Source organism: Neomonachus schauinslandi, chromosome 7 (genome assembly GCF_002201575.2).
Source record: "Neomonachus schauinslandi chromosome 7, ASM220157v2, whole genome shotgun sequence".
NCBI classification, from domain to species: domain Eukaryota; kingdom Metazoa; phylum Chordata; class Mammalia; order Carnivora; family Phocidae; genus Neomonachus; species Neomonachus schauinslandi.
The window spans coordinates 83,627,666-83,646,491 of record NC_058409.1 but is presented as its reverse complement, the minus strand read 5'-3'; the positions used below and the strand labels follow the sequence as shown (position 1 = coordinate 83,646,491).

The following is an 18,826-nucleotide window of genomic DNA, read 5'->3' as shown; positions in this document are numbered from 1 at the left end:
TAAGAACTATTTTGACATGACACAGGGGTTACATCAGGGTCTCATAACTTGCCATGATTAGAGAAAAGCAAGGAGAGCAAAAACAAAGACGGAAAGGTCCTGCTACTAGGATTCATTAACGCCAACAAACCAAACAGATGAAGTGCCTGATAGGACTGGATGGAGGTGACAGTTAGTGACCCACCTGGGCCTTCTCTGGTGAAGCTGCATTCCTGGCTTGTCCAACACGCCAGCCCTTCGTTCTTCTCCACTGTTATTCCTGGAGCTCTGAGAATGAAGCTCTGCAAGCAGGAGAAAGAACCCCTTTTAGCAGACATACTAAAGACTAGATTCACACGTAGTCCATCTTTTCTGAGTATCAAAAATCAGACAATGGAAAGAGAAATACATTCTTCAAAGTAGTTTTCATAAAGGGCCAAAATCAAGAATGAAATCCTGCCTGCCCTCTTCATGTACAATGAAGATTGAGCTTTATTTATTTATATTAACCCTCCCTTCCTAGACTGTTAATATAATCTGGAGTTTTTGATAACATTAAGGTTAAATCACTATTTAAAAGTGTTCTATCCCCTCCTTAAAGGATGAGTTATATATCAATATTTAATTTTAAGGGTCATATTTCTGAAATTATTTTTACTTATTTAACTTTATCTATTTTTCCCACTCACTGTCAGGCTTTTACCACTAGGATTTCCCATTCTTAAGCTGTGACATACTATTCATTTCTTGGTTGGTTTGAGTACATTCTAAGTATGGACACAGGCGACCTATTTCATTAGGTGAGCCCTTGTTTATGCACAACTCTAGGCTAGAATAACATTTGTCACCATTCATTTTCCCCTGAAAAGTATAATGTACATTTTGTCTGGAAATAGGCTTCTGTGCCCACAGTTGTTTTTTTTTTTCTCCTAATTCCCACTTTAAATCTCTAAATGTTGCTATGCTATTTCCTAACTTATGATTAGATGTTCAAAGCCAGTCTACTTTTTTTTTTCTATTTTATTTTCAATCCAGAATTTTTTAGGCATATCTTTGTGATTTGGCAGCCAGGATAGAAAAGGCATCCTCCCTTGTCTCACTGGCCATCTTTGGAAACTGTTGAGGTAAATCCTCCACTTTTACTCAGAGAAAAGCCCTGCTATGTGCAGCTGTGCTCAAATGTGCTGGTGACGGGTCTGTGTTTCCTGAAGGCCTTCCATTGATTATTCATCGTTCACATGCTCAGTGCACAGTTCCTGCCTCTCTGAGTTTGGATTATCCATTACATTAAAGTGGAAAACCCATATATGCCTGCACTAAATTTTAAATTAATTTTTGGCTTCTCAGCTTTGGAAAGGTTTTCCTTCATTTGAATTCCATTTTGTTCATAACTTTAACATCTTTAAAGTTCCTTTTTTTTTTCTTTTTTGTAGTATCACAGATTTTCCCCCTTGATTCTATGTTTCTTTGGTTGTTTCTTTCTTTCTTCTTTTAAAAAAAGATTTTATTTATTTATTTAGAGAGAGAGCGTAAGTGGGGGCCGGGCAGAGGGAGAGAAAGAGAGAATCTCAAGCAGACTCCCTGGTGAGCACAGGACCCCAGATGGGGCTTGATCCCATGACCCTGAGATCATGACCTGAGCCGAAATCCAGAATCAGACATTAACCAACTGAGCCACCCAGACATACACTGGTTGTCTCAATGGGAATTAGTAGTGGGTCTCAGTTTGCCAGTTTTCTCCCTTCCAAGCAACTTTTGTAGTTAACTTCCTCATCATGGATTTGAATTATATTTTTGTATTTTAATCTCTTTGCAGTCTTTTGTTTTCTTACCATACTACCTTTCGTCTCAATATCAAGGCTTTTCATTGTCTTTTCCTCTTATTTGGTTTTATTAAAGGTGCTTAAGAGTTATAAAAATATCTTCTGGTCCCTGTAAGAAATCATTTTCAGAGCTATGATCCTCTCTGAGTATTCAGACTGATATTCTCTTTAGCTCTTGCTTTAATATTCTTCACCTTCTATTTTACTTACCTCATTACCTAGGAGAAATCTATAAAAACTTGGTATTTTAAAATAAGAGGTTTGTATTCACAGCATACATAACAGAGTTGTTAAATGCTGCAACACTCAACATGCACTATCATCAGGGACCTTCCTATATTCTTCCTACTCTTTGACATTTTTTTCTTTTGAGGAGAAAATGCCCTCCAGTGTTCCCATTATAGTGTTCCTCCTCCTCCCTGCCTCCTACACACACATTGCCACAGCATGGTTTTCTACCCTTTTTGTCATCTGGAAGTTGCCAGATGAGAGAGATGAGAATGAAGCCCAGAAATAATACTCTGGCTTCTTAAAAAATCAGTACTCCAAAGTAAGGGACTGGCTTTACTTTTTTTCTGAATCTGTGAAAAACACCATAGATGGTAGAGATCATTTTTTCCCCCTTTTAACTTTTATTGGGGGCACGAGGCTAGAATTTCACGAAGTGGAATGTGTGTATTCCTTGCTGCTGTTCTTAATCCAGCTCCATCAATTTTATGATTTGTGGAAATTCCCTTTAAATTGCTACTCTTAGTGACTTCTCTTTCATTCTTAGTCTTTCATTTTTAGGGTTGTGTGCATTTTGACATTGTCAGTGTTTTCTGTTGAAATAACCCTGTGTAAGGGTTGTGACTTGGAGACATTTTAATTCCATCTTTTAAAATTACAATTTGATTATTGAAGAAATCGATATAGAGAAGTAAGGAGAACCTAGGAAAACTGTCTTGAATGCTGATGTTCCTAAACTTTTTACAAGGTTGTGTAGATAGATAGGTCAGTAGCTATTTATGAAGCCTCTTATTTATTTTATTTTAGCAATCTATCATCTATACATTTATTTATTTGATATATTTTAGCTGTTTATATTAGTGTAGAAGGAACAGTGGGCCGGAGTAAGGCTAGCTGAGGTCTAGTCCAGGATCTGGTACTATTTACCTGTGTGCAGTGGTTCACATTAATTTTAAAAGTGAAAGAAAAATTTAAAGTAAAATGAATCAAGTAACTATGTTATTTTGGACAAGCCAGTAGACCTCTGCCCTAGTTTCTTTATTTATCAAATTAGGGGAAATTTTATAATATTTATAAATTACTTTATACATGTTTAATTTCATGGCACTGTAAAACCAAGTCAGTCTACTAATGATTGAGATTTGTACTGTAGTGAGTTCACAAAGAAGCTAGTGCAAAATTTCTAACCTAATCAACTTTGAATTCTTTCTATGTGCATTGATTTTTAGTTTTGAATTTTAACAAACTCCAATTTGTAAGTATTGGTGTTTCTATTCTATTTTTGGCAAAGGTACTTTCACTTACAGAAAATTTTGCAATCAGTAGCATTGATTGAAAATAGCGTGTTTGTGTTGAAGCATTTTTCTACCACAGGAGGCTGACACTAATGGATCTATTTTCATCCATATTTTAGTGGAAGTGCCCTACATTAGTTAAAATTTTCCAGACTTAAAAGAGAACAGAAGAACCAAAATCTTAGGATTGTGACGTATATTCAGGGGCAAGGGGAAGTTCCGTAAAGTCTGAGACTATACTCCTATACTCTCCTTTGCTTGACCTTATTGTGAAGTGGGGTGAGGTGTACTCTGAGAATGACTCACTGGTCATTCACCTCCGAGGGCATCTGGAACTCAGTCACTCTAAGACTTCACAGAGAAAAGTAATCAAATTCATATCCTTTGACTTTGAAGAAATAGTCTTTTTTGTAATTTGATTCAGGTCAGCATTTTCAACCTAGCCATTTCACATAGAGTATTATACTTAAATCTCCTAATAGTCTCTGAAAAATAGGTTTTGCTATATTTACTTATAGATGAGTAGATTCAGACTGAGGTAGGCTATGCAAATTGCCCTATGTCATATACCTAATTAGTGACAGAGCTAAGATTCCATCTGTCATTTTTCTGACTTTAAGTTCATGCTTGTAAACATCATGCTGAGTCTATCAGTTAGGATTCAGTTCTTCTGCATGAAACAGTAACCTAACTACAATGGGATTACCAAATAAGGCACTAATTATTGCACATAACAAGCAGTACACTATTGATATGGAGATTCTTCAGAAAATCAAGACCCAAGCTCCTTCCAGCTTCCTTTTCTTCCATTGATAGTATTGGACTTTTATCCTCATTGTTGCAAGATAGCTGCTCTACCTTCTGGCATCATGTATGTTTTCCAAGTGGGAGGGAAAGGATGAGCAAAGGAAAAAAAAAATCACCTGTTATCTAAATTTAATCTCTTTCTTAATCAGAAAAATAATAGCTTACCTGGAAGACTTTCATAATACACTTCCATTTGTATCTCATTGACTACATCTACATTTATGGCTAGTCCAAGCTTCAAGGGAGTGTGGGGATTCATTTTTTAAGTCAAATTTATTAAGATATAATTTACAAAATACAATAAAATTCACACATTTTATGTACACAGAACTATGACCTTTGAAAAATGCATACGCCTGTGTAATCACAATCAAGATATAGAACACTTCCATTTTGAGGAGCAATGTTAACTGAGCATTTGCTGTTTTGAACAAAACTGAGGTTTATTTCTGAAAGGAAGGAGCAGGCAATAGGCAGCATTGTCATCTTGAGGTTAAATTTTTTTATTGAGGTATAATTAGCATATAGCATTGTGTTAATTTCAGGTGTATGACATAATGGTTCAACATTTGTATATATTGTGAAATGATCACCACAATAAGTTTAGTTTCGATGTCCTTAAATAATGGTTTGGAAAAGCAACACTGGAAGTACCCTTAGGTGAGAGAAGACTTTAGTTATCTTTTTTTTTTCTTAAGATTTTATTTATTTATTTGACAGATAGAGACATAGAGAGAGAGGGAACACAAGTAGAGGGAATGGGAGAGGGAGAAGCAGGCTTTCTGCTGAGCAGGGAGCCCGATGTGGGACTCGATCCCAGGACCCTGGGATCATGACCTGAGCCGAAGGCAGACGTTTAATGACTGAGCCACCCAGGTGCCCCAAGACTTTAGTTATCTTTAACCTAGCTAAAAACAGGAACCTGTATAAATCTCCCAGATCTATTTATGTCTCAATTTTCTAATATTTAAAAAAAAAGATTTCAAAGAAGTCTTGAATGTGTGAAAAATTGTGGTTCAATGAGTGAGATAATTTATGTGAAAGCACATTGAGATCTGTAAAGCTCTATTCAAATATAAAGAATTGTCTTTTTTCCCCATGATTAGAGGTGTTTCCTTTTGAAAATGATAATGAACTTGACTTACTGGCCTGAAATATCACAGTTGTCAAATTCAAATATAATTGTAAAATATGCTAACTCTTTATCAATGGCTTATAAATCAAGGCAATATGCAGCTCTAGGCAGAGGAATTTTACATTTGCATTCTTACCAGTTCTCTTTCAAACTATATCTCTTTCAGTTGGGTGAAAATAGCACTAAATGTATAATTTCCTGAAACTATCAAATATATGTTTCATTTATGACTAATAAATTCTTGTGTGATTTCCCAGTTATTATACAATATTTTGAGTGATAAATCTTGACAATCTTCTAATCAAACAGAAATATAGATTTTAAGAAATTACACTTTTTGTAAAATCAAATAATCTGAACTTTTGGAGTGTTTAGGAAGGTCATTTTTAAATTTGTTCTCTTTTTTGAGAGGAAAACATTCTTGAAATTCACTTCTTAGGTGCAGAAAGTTAAAAATCAAAACCTATTATGAGATTTTGGGGACACTCTAGAACCAGAGCCCTTGATTGCTTGTTATACAGAATCTATGAAGAAATGTGATCTTTTGTGGTATTTATTACTCTCAGAGTTTTGACAGAACTCTACTCTGAATTCAAATATCTTCCCAAAATGTGGTTCTTTCTTGTAGACTTTAATCAGAACCAGTGTCAACCAATACTGGTCTTTATTAAAACTAAATGTATCTGGTAATCTGGGATACTCATTAACTCTGGCCAATTTTTTCATTAAAATTGTTTATTATTGTTTTAATGAAGGTCTTTGTTGTTTTGTTCACAAAATTCCTAGGTTGGATTCAATACTGGCTTTGTTGGTCCTTGGGGAAGCTGCCAAACTAAACATGGTCTGCTTGAAAGCTTTAATGGAACTAATGAGAGATTTTCTTTTAAACATTATGTCTGTTCAAAACCAGGTAATAACAGTATATTGTTAATTTATGTGTTTTAAAAGAACTGAAGAGAAACAAATTTTATTTTTGCCACTATTTAAATTGTATATCATATTAGGGCTTATAACGAGCATAACCTTGTGATAAAAATTTTAATTAAATATAAAAGTAAATGCACATTTGCCATATATCCCAGGATGGATAGATAGATGGATATAGAGAGAGATGTCAAGATATGGAAATAGATTACACACACACACACACACACACATCAGAGGGACTTTAAATTTTATTAACTTGAGGGGGGAGGAGCAAGATGGCAGAGGAGTAGGAGACCTAAATTTCATCTGGTCCCAGGAATTCAGCTAGATAGGGATCAAACCATTCTGAACACCTACGAACTCGACAGGAGATCAAAGAAAAGAATAGCAGCAACTCTCTGAACAGAAAAGCGACCACTTTCTGGAAGGTAGGACATGTGGAGAAGTGAATCCAAGTTGATACTTGGGAGGATAGATGGTGGGGGAGGGGGCCTCCATCAGCCGATACTGACAAGCGATAGAGCCTCGGAACACAAAATTGGAACTTGTAGAAGTCTGCTCCACTGAGGGATGTTGCTCCAGTGGCTAAGCGGGGGGGTGGGGGGTGGGGGGTGGAACCCTCGCTGGGACAGTGTGGTCTCGGGACCCTTGGGGTCACAGGAAGACCAAGGATGCCTGAGTATGGCAGAGCTCCCAGGTATCGGAGCGGGGAAGCTGGCTGCACAGACAGAGCCGAGGAGCAGGCTCTCAGCTTGGGGTTGCCATAAACCATGATCTGAAAAAAAAAAACAAAAAACAAAAAAAAACTGTGATCCGCAGCACAATCGGGCCACTGCTCCTCCAGCAGGGACCCAACAAGTGGCAGATCCAGGGAGATTCCCCTTCCTCCCCCAGGAGGAGTGGCACAGGAGCACGCCGCAGGGATCTGCTGGGTTTGGAGACTCCACACTGAGTCGTGTGCCAGAGATAGAAACGCTGGGTCACAGGTCGGGTGAGCACGGAGTGCGGCTGGAGACCAGGGAGATGGGAATGATTGACTGCTTTTCTCTGGGGGGGTGCACTGAGGAGTGGGGACCTGAGTTCTCAGATCCTCCGGGCGGAGATTGGGAGGCTGCCATTTTCATTCTCCTCCTCCAAAGCTGTACGGAAAGCTTGCAGGGAACAAAAGCTCCCAAGAGCAAACCCGAGCAGATTACTTAGCCCAGACCCGGCAAGGGCGGGACAATTCCACCTCCAGCAAAGACATTTGGGAACCACTGCAACAGGCCCCTCCCCCAGAAGATCAGCAAGAATAGCCAGCCAAGACCAAGTTTACTGATCAATGAGAACTGCAGAACGCCAGCACTAGGGGAATACTGCACATAGAATTCATGGCTTTTTCCCCATGATTCTATAGTCTTTCAAAGTTAAATTTTTTTAATTCTCTTTTTTCTTCTTTTTCTTTTTTGAATTTTTTTCCCTTTATCAACCAACATCTTATCAATCGCTTTTTTAAAAATCTTTTTTATTTTTCATTTTTAGTCATATTCTATCCCTTCATTGTAGTTAACCTTATTTTTCGTATATATATATGTTATTCTCTCTTTAAAATTTTGGGATACAGTTTCTTCTAACAGACAAAAATATACCCTAAATCTCTAGTGTATGGCTTTGTTCTAGTCTCCTGCCTGATCATATTCTCTCCCTTTTTTTTTTTAAATTACTCTTCTTTCTTTTTTCAACCAACTTCTTATCAATTCCTTTTATAAAATCCTTTATAATTTTCATCTTTACAGTCATATTCCAACCCTTCATCATATTTACCCTTATTTTTGTACATATATAAGCTTTTCTTTTTTTAAAATTTTGGGAGGCATTTTCTTCTAACAGACCAAAATATGCCCAAAATCTAGTGTGTGGCACTGATCTATGCACCAGCCTGATCATATTTGATCATATTCTTTTTTTTTTTTTAATCTTTTTCTTTTTTCTTTCTTTCCCTTTCTTTTCCCCTGGTTACAGGTCTCTTCTGATTTGTTTAGTGTATATTTTTCTGGGGTCCTTGCACCCAGTTAGCATTTTGTTCGCTCATTCATCTATTCTCCTCTGGACAAAATGACAAGATGGAAAAAATCACCTCACAAAAAAAGAACAAGAGGCAGTACTGACTGCCAGGGACCTAATCAATATGGACATTAGTAAAATGGTGGAACTAGAGTTCAGAATGACTATTTTAAAGATACTAGCTGGGCTTGAAAAAAGCATGGAAGACATTAGAGAAACCCTTTCTGGAGAAATAAAAGAACTAAAATCTAACCAAGTCAAAATCAAAAAGGCTATTAATGAGGTGCAATAAAAAATGGAGGCTCTAACTGCTAGGATAAATGAGGCAGAAGAGAGAATTAGTGATATAGAAGACCAAATGATGGAAAATAAAGAAGCTGAGAGAGAGATAAACAACTACTGGATCACAAGGGCAGAATTCAAGAGATAAGTGATACCATAAGACGAAACAATATTAGAATAACTGGGATCCCAGAAGAAGAAGAAAGAGAGAGAGGGGCAGAAGGTATATTGGAGCAAATTATAGCAGAGAACATCCCTAATCTGGGGAAGGAAACAGGCAACAAAATCCAGGAGGCACAGAGAACCCCCCTCAAAATCAATAAAAATAGGTCAACACCCTGACATCTAATAGAAAACTGATGAGTCTCAGAGACAAAGAGAAAATCCTGAAAGCAGCTCAGGACAAGAGATCTGTAACCTACAATGGTAGAAACATTAGATTGGCAACAGACCTATCCACAGAGACCTGCCAGGCCAGAGGACTGGCAGGATATATTCAGAGCACTAAATGAGAAAACTATGCAGCCAAGAATACTATATCTAGCTAGGCTGTCATTGAAAATTGAAGGAGAGATAAAAAGCTTCCAGGTCAGACAAAAACTAAAGGAATTTGCAAACATGAAACCAGCCCTACAAGAAATATTGAAAGGGGTCCTCTAAGCAAAGAGAGAGCCTAAAAGTAACATAGACCAGAAAGGAACACAGACAATACATAGTAACAGTCACCTTACAGGCAATACAGTGGCACTAAATTCATATCTTTCAATAGTTACCCTGAGTGTAAATGGGCTAAATGCCCCAATCAAAAGACCCAGGGTATCAGACTGGATAAAAAAACAAGACCCATCAATATGCTGTCTGCAAGAGACTCATTTTAGACCCAAAGACACCCCCAGATTGAAAGTGAGGGGGTGGAAAACCATTTACCATGCTAATGGACACCAAAAGAGAGCTGGGGTGGCAATCCTTATATCAGACAAATTAGATTTTAAAATGTATAAAGTGCCACATACAACAATTGAGCTTTATATAAAAAAGATTCTTTCATAATATAATATGGGAAATTGTATTTCATTGGATTAATTTATATTCTGTTGATTACTAAGGAAATTGAAAAATTGTTCTCTATGTGCACTTTAGCTATTTGTATTTTTTATTCTTTGAGCTAGATTTTATGCAATCTACCCATGGAAAACCTGTTTTTTAATGAGTACATTTTAGAAATATTAGCTGATTATGGTTCTTTAACAACTCTATAAAATTTGAAGATATTTCTTATCATAAGTACAGTATATAGTTTTAATTATGACAGAACGTACTTTGATTATCTAATAACTATTTTCTCATTTTAGGAAGAAGGCTGCAAGGTAGATGATTTTTCCTGGGCCTGGAATGTAGTCTACATGTATACAACAATTCTTGCAGAAATCTGCTTGTATGCAACCACTTCTAATTTGCGAAAAACTGCTTTTACTGGTTTCTGTGTCTGTAAAAGTTCACAAAAAGATATTTTACTCATGGATAAATCAGAAGAACCACCAGAGTTGAAGGAAACAAGTATTTTAGGTCTTTTGGAATATTTCTCTTCAAAAATGTCAGATAATTGTAAGTAAATTATTTCTCAACTTGTTGAGAAATATTTCTTAAATGTCCCTGTCCACATATAGCAATAAGCCTTTTATTTATTTTATTATTTTTATTTACTTTTTTTTTAACCTACAGTGTTTTATTCATTTCAGATATATAACATAGTGACTTAACAATGCCATACATCATGCACAAGTGCACTCCTTAATCCCCATCACCTATTTCATCCATCCCTCCACCCATCTCCCCTGTGGTAACCATCATTTTATTCACTTTAGAGTCTGTTTTGTGGTTTGTCTCTCTCTCTCTCTTTTTTTTCCGCTTTGCTCATTTTTTTTTCTTAAATTCCACATATGAATGAAATCATATGCTATTTGCCTTTCTCAGAATTATTTTGCTTAGCATTATACTCTCTAGCTCCATCCATGTCATTGCAAGTGGCAGGATTTCATTCTTTTCTGTGGCTGAACAATATTTCATTGTGTATATATACTACATCTTCTTTATCCATTCATCTATTGATGGACACTTGGACTGCTTCCATAATTTCACTATTGTAAATAATGCTGCAATAAACATAGGAGTGCATGTATCCATTGAATTAGTGTTTTTGTATTCTTTGGGTAAATACCCAGTAATGTGATTGCCAGATTGTAGGGTAGTTCTCTTTTTAACTTTTAGAGGAATCTCCATACTGTTTTCCACAGTGGCTGTACCAGTTTGCATTCCCACCAATGGAGCACAAAGGTTCCTTTGTCTCACCAAGACTTGTTGTTTCTTGTGTTTTTTATTTTAGCCATTCTGACAGGTGTGAGGTGATATCTCATTGTAGTTTTGATTTGCATTTCCCTGATGATGACTGATGTTGAGCATCTTTTCATGTGTCTGCTGGCCATCTGGATGTCTTCTTTGGAGAAATACCTGTTCATGTCTTCTGCCCATTTTTTCATTGGATTATTTGTTTTTTGGGTGTTGAGTTCTATAAGTTCTTTATATATTTTGGATACTAGCTCTTTATCGGATATGTCTTTTGCAAATACCTTTTCCCATTCTATAGATGGCCTTTTAGTTGTGTTGGTTGTTTTCCTTGCTGTGCAAAAGCTTTTTATTTTGATATAGTCCCAATAGTTTACTTTTGCTTTTATTTCCCTTGCCTCAGGAGACATATCCAGAAAAATGTTGCTATGGCTGATGTCAGAGACATTACTGCCTATGTTCTCTTCAAGGATTTTTATGAGTTCAGGACTCACATTTAGGTCTTTTATCCATTTTGAATTTATTTTTGTGTGGTGTAAGAAAGTGGTCCAGTTCATTCTTTTGCATGTAGGTGTCCTTTTCCCAATACCATTTGTTAAAGAGATTGTGTTTTTCCCATTGCATAGTCTTTCCTGCTTTGTTGAAGATTGACCATATAATTGTGGGTTTATTTCTGGGTTTTCTATTCTTTTCTCTTGATATATGTGTCTATTTTTGTGCCAGTACCATAATGTTTTGATAACTATAGCTTTGTAATATAACTTGAAGTCTGGAATTGTGATGCCTTCAGTTTTACTTTTCTTTTTCAAGATTGCTTTGACTATTCGGTCTTTTGTGGTTCTGTATAAATTTTAGGATTGTTTGTTCTAGCTCTGTGAAAAATGCTGTTGGTATTTTAATAGGGATTGCATTAAATGTGTAGATTGCTTTGGGTAGTATAGACTTTTTAACGATATTTGTTCTTCCAGTCTATGAGCATGGAATCACTTTCCATTTCTTTGTGTTGTCTTCAATTTCTTTCATCAGTGTTTTATAGTTTTCAGAGTACAGGTCTTTCACCTTGTTGCTTAGATTTGTTCCTAGGTATTTTACTTATAGATGTAGTATTTTGTCAATGTTTTCTCAACCCAAGTGGACAAGAAAATAGATGTTTCTGGTTGTGCAACATATTTAAAGATTTGATCTGCAATAGAGAATACACATATCAAAATTGCCTCTTTCACAATCAGAAGTCAATCTGATTTCAATGACATCAAACTTCTTGTACAAGCCATAAATAATACTGTGTAGGCGTTGTCAACATGATTACCGGGGAAGATAAGTGTGTCTTTTTGGAAAGTGACTTAAAGAACCTGGAGCTGCCTCTGTATTTAATTGAAAATGATTTTTTCGCATGATTTTATCTTTCAAGTGAATAAATTTTTAGAGTGAGAGAACCAGTCTTAAGTCGCACAGATTTGTACTTTAATTCTACAACTTATATCTTGGAATCCTAGGTCAATTTATTTAATTTTGCTGACTGATTTCTTTACCTGATAATTATGATAAGACTGCTATTCATATCATAGGGCTTTTTGTGAGAAAAAACTATGGAAACATATAAATACTTGGCATAGTACCTTGTGCATAGTAAAGGTCCAATAAATGTTAATAGATGTTATGGTTGTTAATGTGGTTGTTAATATTGTTATAATGAGAAAACATCAGTGAGGAAGGATTTTTTCCCCGAACATTAGATGTACAGTTTATATCCTCAGAATCCTACTTTATTTATGTATAAAGGTATAAATGACAGTGAAAAATATTTTTAAATGGTATATGTAATATATAAATAGTCTCTTGTGAATGAGTCAAATAGTGTTCCTTTGGACCATATTTATATAAAGGCCTTAATATGAAAAAACACTTAAAATCATAGTTTTGTGAAGGCAATGTTATAGGAAACTAATGATTTCCATGAAGATAATTTCCTGGTGATCTGATCTGATATGAGAGCGGAACTTAAAGAATCTAGAAAAATGGATGACTACTTAGAATGTTCTGTTTTTATTCTGAGGTTTTGTGTCAAACAAATTTTTCATAGAGTCAGATATTTATTAATTCTAGAGTGAGGTCTCTGCCCAGTGACTGGAGTGCTGCCTTTTAGTGGTTTTGAGTGGATGGAAATTTCTATGTATGCTTATAAATACCAATTATACATTTAACATTTGCTACTATGGACTTAACTGTGTCTCCCAAAGTTCATTTGTTAAAACTATAACCCACAATGTGACTGTATTTGGAGATGAAGTTATGATGGTAGGGCCTGATATGTTTGAATTAGTGTCCTTATAAGAAAAGACACCAGAGAGCTCACTTTCTCCAATATCTGAGGACACTGAGAAAGCAGCTATCTAAAAGTCAAGAAAAGAGCCCTTACCATAAACAGAATCAGTTGGCACCTTGATCTTGGAAATCCTAGCCTCCAGAACTATGAGAAAATAAATCAATTTCTTATGTTTAAGACTCTAAGTCTATGATATTTTGTTATGGCAGCCCAAGAAAACTAATATACCTCCCCAGAGTGTTGTGATATAGGCAGGTCTGAATATGCTCAAATGCCTAGTAAATCCTTATTTGAAACACAGATTTTTACAGCATAGTCTCTATTTTGTATTTATTTTCATTTATTTATTTACTTATGTACTTATTTATAAGTTTTTAATCCCAGTTAGTTAACACAGTGTTATATGAGTTTCAGGCGTATGATATAGTGACAGCATAGTCTTTAGATGAGACAATTTTGAGCTGGAAAAACATGAGGGAAGATGATAAAAATTAATTTATTTAAACACACAGAATTTTTGCTTGATCCCTGTTGAATTCCAATTTTGAGAAATATTTTGCCTTGATGGGTCATAAAGGATAACAATAGTTAACATTTATTGAGCTCTTACTATATGTCAAGCATGAGTCTAGGCTGATTCATTAATCATTACAACAAGACTATACCTAGATATTCATATTGTCCTCATTTTATAGATGAGAAAACTGACGCACTGAGTTCATTTGTCCAAGGAAATATAGTTAGTAAGCAGTACATCTGAGTCTTAACCTAGGCAGTCTGGCTTCAGAGTCCATACTAACTACCTCACTATACTGAACTAACTAAATTAATTGACCTACTGAATGAAAAATTTTAAAAAATTATCCATTTGCATTTTGAAGAATGTGAAAAAGATGACTTTGAGGAATTCTGGCAGTCATTATCCTATAGCACTCTTTGTAAAAAGTATTTTCATAGACTTTGTACATGGTCCTTATTTCTAATGTAAATTCTTGGGCCTTGTTCTAGAATTTTGGATCAAAAATCCGAAAAGTGGAGTGTAGGAATCTGTATTATTAAGCCTAGAGAAAACCTAGCCTATAAATTTAACTGTTAAACAAGCTGGTAAAACATAGAGGAAAATATCTTTCTTGCTTGTTATTGCAGACCTTTATGCATCTATTCAGAGAGTATTTATATCAGATGATTTATATATAATTTTACAAAGAGGGAAACATAGCTTTGTGTTGTACACTATATTTGAAATGCCATATTCTATGCTCCTACTTTGGTTTTCAGAGTGTTAAAATGATAGGCTTTTATCAAGCCTTGATTATCTGGAAACTGTGTTGTGAAATTAACACTTGAAAATGGTGTATTCTGTGAGAAACCTACAGAAACTGATTCAGTGTGTCTTGTATAGGAAATACATAATAAATGATAGAACCAAATATATCACAGAATAGTAAAAATTTTGTTGCTCATGTTGTCCTCATCCAACGCACAAATCTCTAGTAGACCCATTTGCAAATAGTCCACAGTAACATTCTGTTTAAAAGTCAACAGAGATTAGAACTCCCTATCTCCCAAAGTAGGTCATCCCACTTTTAAACACTGTGAAAGATTCTTCCTTATATTAAAATGAAATCTATCTTTCTAACTTTGGTTTAAGTTTTCCCTCCTAGAGGTAATAAGAAAAAAAAAAAACCAACTCTATTCCATTTCCCACATGCAAGCTCTTCAAATATTTGATGATAATTGCATTGGTTCTCTTTCTCCACCTCTTCACTTTGCATTCATCTCCCATCTCTGCTTACTGCCAAGCTCCTGTGCTAACTTTTCATAATATGTGAAAAACAGATTTTCAATATGGTTTATGATTAGCTTCTTAAGATTGCTGGAAGGTTGTAATGTTGTTAATGTTAAATTGGTAATAATTCATTCCAGTATTATGATGTGAAGACATGTGAGACCCAAGTATTTTTTCATTCAATGTCTCTGAATGAGAAAAGTAAATATGACATTCTTCCTTTTTCATTCTTTTGTTGAGAATTATTTTCTTAAACTGGTTCTGCAATGATTTAGTGAATGAAATATACATCACAGTTGTAAAATAACTTTGTATGCTACATTTTGATTCATTTTAACTTAGGAAAAAACATTATTACAGAGCAATAACTCCTTTTTAAAAAGCAAACGCAAGTTAATGGGAATCTTAAAACCAATTGAAATGTTTAAGGGTACTCTATTAAATCTTCAATATACCTTTTATCTTGGTGAAGGTTATTCAGAAAAATATTCAGTAACAGTATTGTGTTTATTATATGTGGAAAATATTTAACTCCTTTAAAAATCCATGTACATGTTAGTGATGGAATTCAGGCAGTCCTCATAATTCACAATTCTTTGTGTTGACAAATCTGAAAGTATAGTACCCCTGAGTATTTCATATATATATGTAAGTTAACCAAATGTATCTATTTGTCTTTTTTAAAAATTATTTTATTGTTGGGAAGAGTACTTTACATGAAATCTACCTTCTTTCTTTTATTATGTTATATTAGTCACCATACAGTACATCATTAGTTTTTGAAATCTACCTTCTTAAAAGTTTAAGTGTACAATACATTATTGTTGACAGTGGGTACAGTGTTGTATAATAGATTTCTAGAGCTTATTTATCTTGCTTGATTGAAACTTTATGTCCATTGATTAGTAATTTGAATTTCTCCTTTCCCTCATTTTCTGGCAACCACACTCTTTGATTATACTCTTTGATTTTATGAATATGATCATGTTAGATATCTCATGTAAGTGAAACCATGCAGCATTTGTCGGTCTTTCCATGACCGTCCTCAGCATGATATCCTCAAGGTTCATCCATGTTGTTGCATATGGCAGAATTTCCTTCATTTTTAAGGCTTAACAGTACTCTATTGTGGATGAATACCACATTTTCTTCATCCACTGGCTTTATGTTAGACATAAAATTGCAAAAATGAGCAATTATAAAAAAGTTATTTAAAAAACTTTTTGTAATAATCATCTTTTACTTACTCCAGGATAAATTATATTATTTCTTACTTCTCAATGTAGGATATGTTTGAAGATTTATCTTTGATCTGTTCTCAGGTATGCTATCTCTCGGTTTAGTCTATATCTTTTAGAAAACACAGTTGTATTTTAAAAATGAAGAAGAATTCAGAAATCATTAATCCAAAGTTCTACATGCCCTGCTTTCTTTTGGAGTTATTTGTAGGTCTGTAACTCATCTTGCTTGGTATATCATTCTTTATTTCTTTCTGTCATCCTTTTAAATAAAACATAATTTTCAAAAGAGATATCATTGACCTCACAATTTCTCTAAAAACCCTATGCATCTGAAATAATCTCTCAGCTTGTTAATATAGGTGACATGTGTCACTCAATGCAGCCAAATATCATTCACTGAAAATTAATTAAACCCAACTCTGAAAAAAGTATCAATTCTGTCAGGCTTGTGAGACAGAAAAAAATTAGCAGACTATTCAGTTGATGTCATGATACTGACCACATAAAATGTATGTTTTTTATTTGTATGGAAGTACAGAGAATATTATATGGCTTAAGGAACAAATAGATAATCCAGTCCAATTGAATAAGGATATTAGATATTTATTCTCTCTGCCTCTCATATTTCTATATGCTACATGCTGTGGAACATACGAGATAAATATATGGAACAGAAAAGCTAATTTACTAATATACGTAACCTCATGTTTCTCTGAACTTTCTTTTGTACCTCTCCAGTGGATTTTACCAAATTATAGCTTGTATTTTTAATAATCATTTTATTTCTCTATGTTAGTTAGGAGTAGATTTGGCTCCCTGTAGTAAAAAATACGTTAGATTAAATAAAATAAAAATTTATTTTTCTCCCACATAAAATAAATCCAGAAATAGGCAGTCTAAGGTTGGTGTCAGGGCTTAAGAGGTTCTCAGGGAGGCAGGTTCATTTTCTTTTGCTATTCTGAGGGTGCAGAAGGGAAGAATAATAATATTCATTTTCTACTGTCTTCTTAATAGGAAGTACCACATAGCATTATTGCTGTAAACTCATTGGCTTAAGTGTAATCATATGGCCACACCTAAGGAGAGTTTATTTTGTTTTCTGAGTATCAATCAGCCGAGCTAAAAGTAGTGATTCATATTACTAAGGAAGAAAGGGAGACTGGATATTGTGAAGTAATTTACAATCTGTGCAAAGCTTATTTTACCAAGTTTTGTTCTCTCTCAGGTCGGGGAATAGGTTTTAGCCTTTATTGCTTCACCCTACATTACCTAATGCATTGCCTCATTCAGAGTAACCTCTCAATAAATAAAGTGTCGAATATATGAATGGATGAAAGAAAGGAAATGGATACTGTATTAAGATATGATGAGATGACATTTTCAATTCAAAATGGTTATTTTTTAAAAAGATTTTATTTATTTTTCAGAGAGAGAGAGAGAGAGAGAACACAAGCGGGGGGTGGGGGGAAGTGGCAGGCAGAGGGAGAAACAGGGAGAAGTCCCTGATGCAGGACTCAATCCCAGGACCCTGGGATCATGACCTGAGCCAAAGGCAGACGCTTAGCTGACTGAGCTACCCAGGCATCCCTCAAAATGGTTATTAAACATCATCTTTATACATTGCTTATCCACTTATTCTCATTCTTTTTTTTTCAAAAATAATTAGCACAAGTTCTTTTCAATTCATAAAAGAAGAGTTGTCCATTTGTTTACTCATTATAATGTGAATGTGCATTATGTGCATCATTCTATATTAATGACTCATGGAGCATCAAAGAACTTAAAAACAACTTTGGATAAACATGGCTACGACATGGTTATGGAAAGTAGGACTCAATCTGTCGTTCATTTGAATCTGAATTTGGAGAAGGGAAGAAGATGCAGATGGGGGGAGTAAGGATGGGGAGGGCTAAATAAACATGAAAAGTTAAGAAGCCATTATGGAAACCAGCCAATCAGAAATGGGTCCTTGGGGTGGGGAAAAAAAAAAAAAGAAATGGTTCTTGGTCTTGGAATCTAAAGTTTGAAATATACAATATTAAATGCACTGAATTTCAGGATGAATCTGTATTTCTCTTTAAATATTTGATGTTTTTGGTAGCACTTGATAAAACTTGCATGTGAGGAAAATTCATTTGGACATCAGAATATCTAGACTTGCTGAGTAGACACATTCTACTCTTATCTTGAACATTATGAGTTCTGTTAGTTCACTGAAGGCAGGGTTTGTTGTGATGATTATGGATTCCTACTTCAAAAATGTCATTAACTTATCTGTAGAAAAATCTTCAATTTCCCCACAAGCACAGGTTTATTTACAGAGAAACTAATGACATTTAATTTTCAGGGCCTTTCACCACATAGGACACTTTCTTTCTCTTTCTTTCTTTCTTTCTTTCTTTCTTTCTTTCTTCCTTCCTTCCTTCCTTCCTTCCTTCCTTTCTTTCTTCCTTCCTTCCTTCCTTCCTTCCTTCCTTTCTTTCTTTCTTTCTTTCTTTCTGTCTTTCTTTCTTTCTTTCTTTCTTTCTGTCTGTCTTTCTTTCTTTTCTTTCTTTCTTTCTTTTCTTTCTTTCTTTCTTTCTTTCTTTCTTTCTTTCTTTCTTTCTTT

General features: G+C 34.9%; 1 protein-coding gene across 1 annotated transcript in view; it reads left to right on the top strand.

The window, feature by feature from the left end:
• Window positions 1–18,826, top strand: part of TMEM232 (transmembrane protein 232) — a gene marked incomplete at its 5' end in the record, with an annotated part of 218,900 nt that overhangs the window by 35,253 nt on the left and 164,821 nt on the right. Inside the window, 2 exons of the mRNA XM_021695786.2 lie at window positions 6,054–6,177; window positions 9,872–10,124. Coding sequence (XP_021551461.2) covers window positions 6,054–6,177; window positions 9,872–10,124 — 377 coding nt within the window. The remainder of the gene's footprint in view (window positions 1–6,053; window positions 6,178–9,871; window positions 10,125–18,826) is intronic.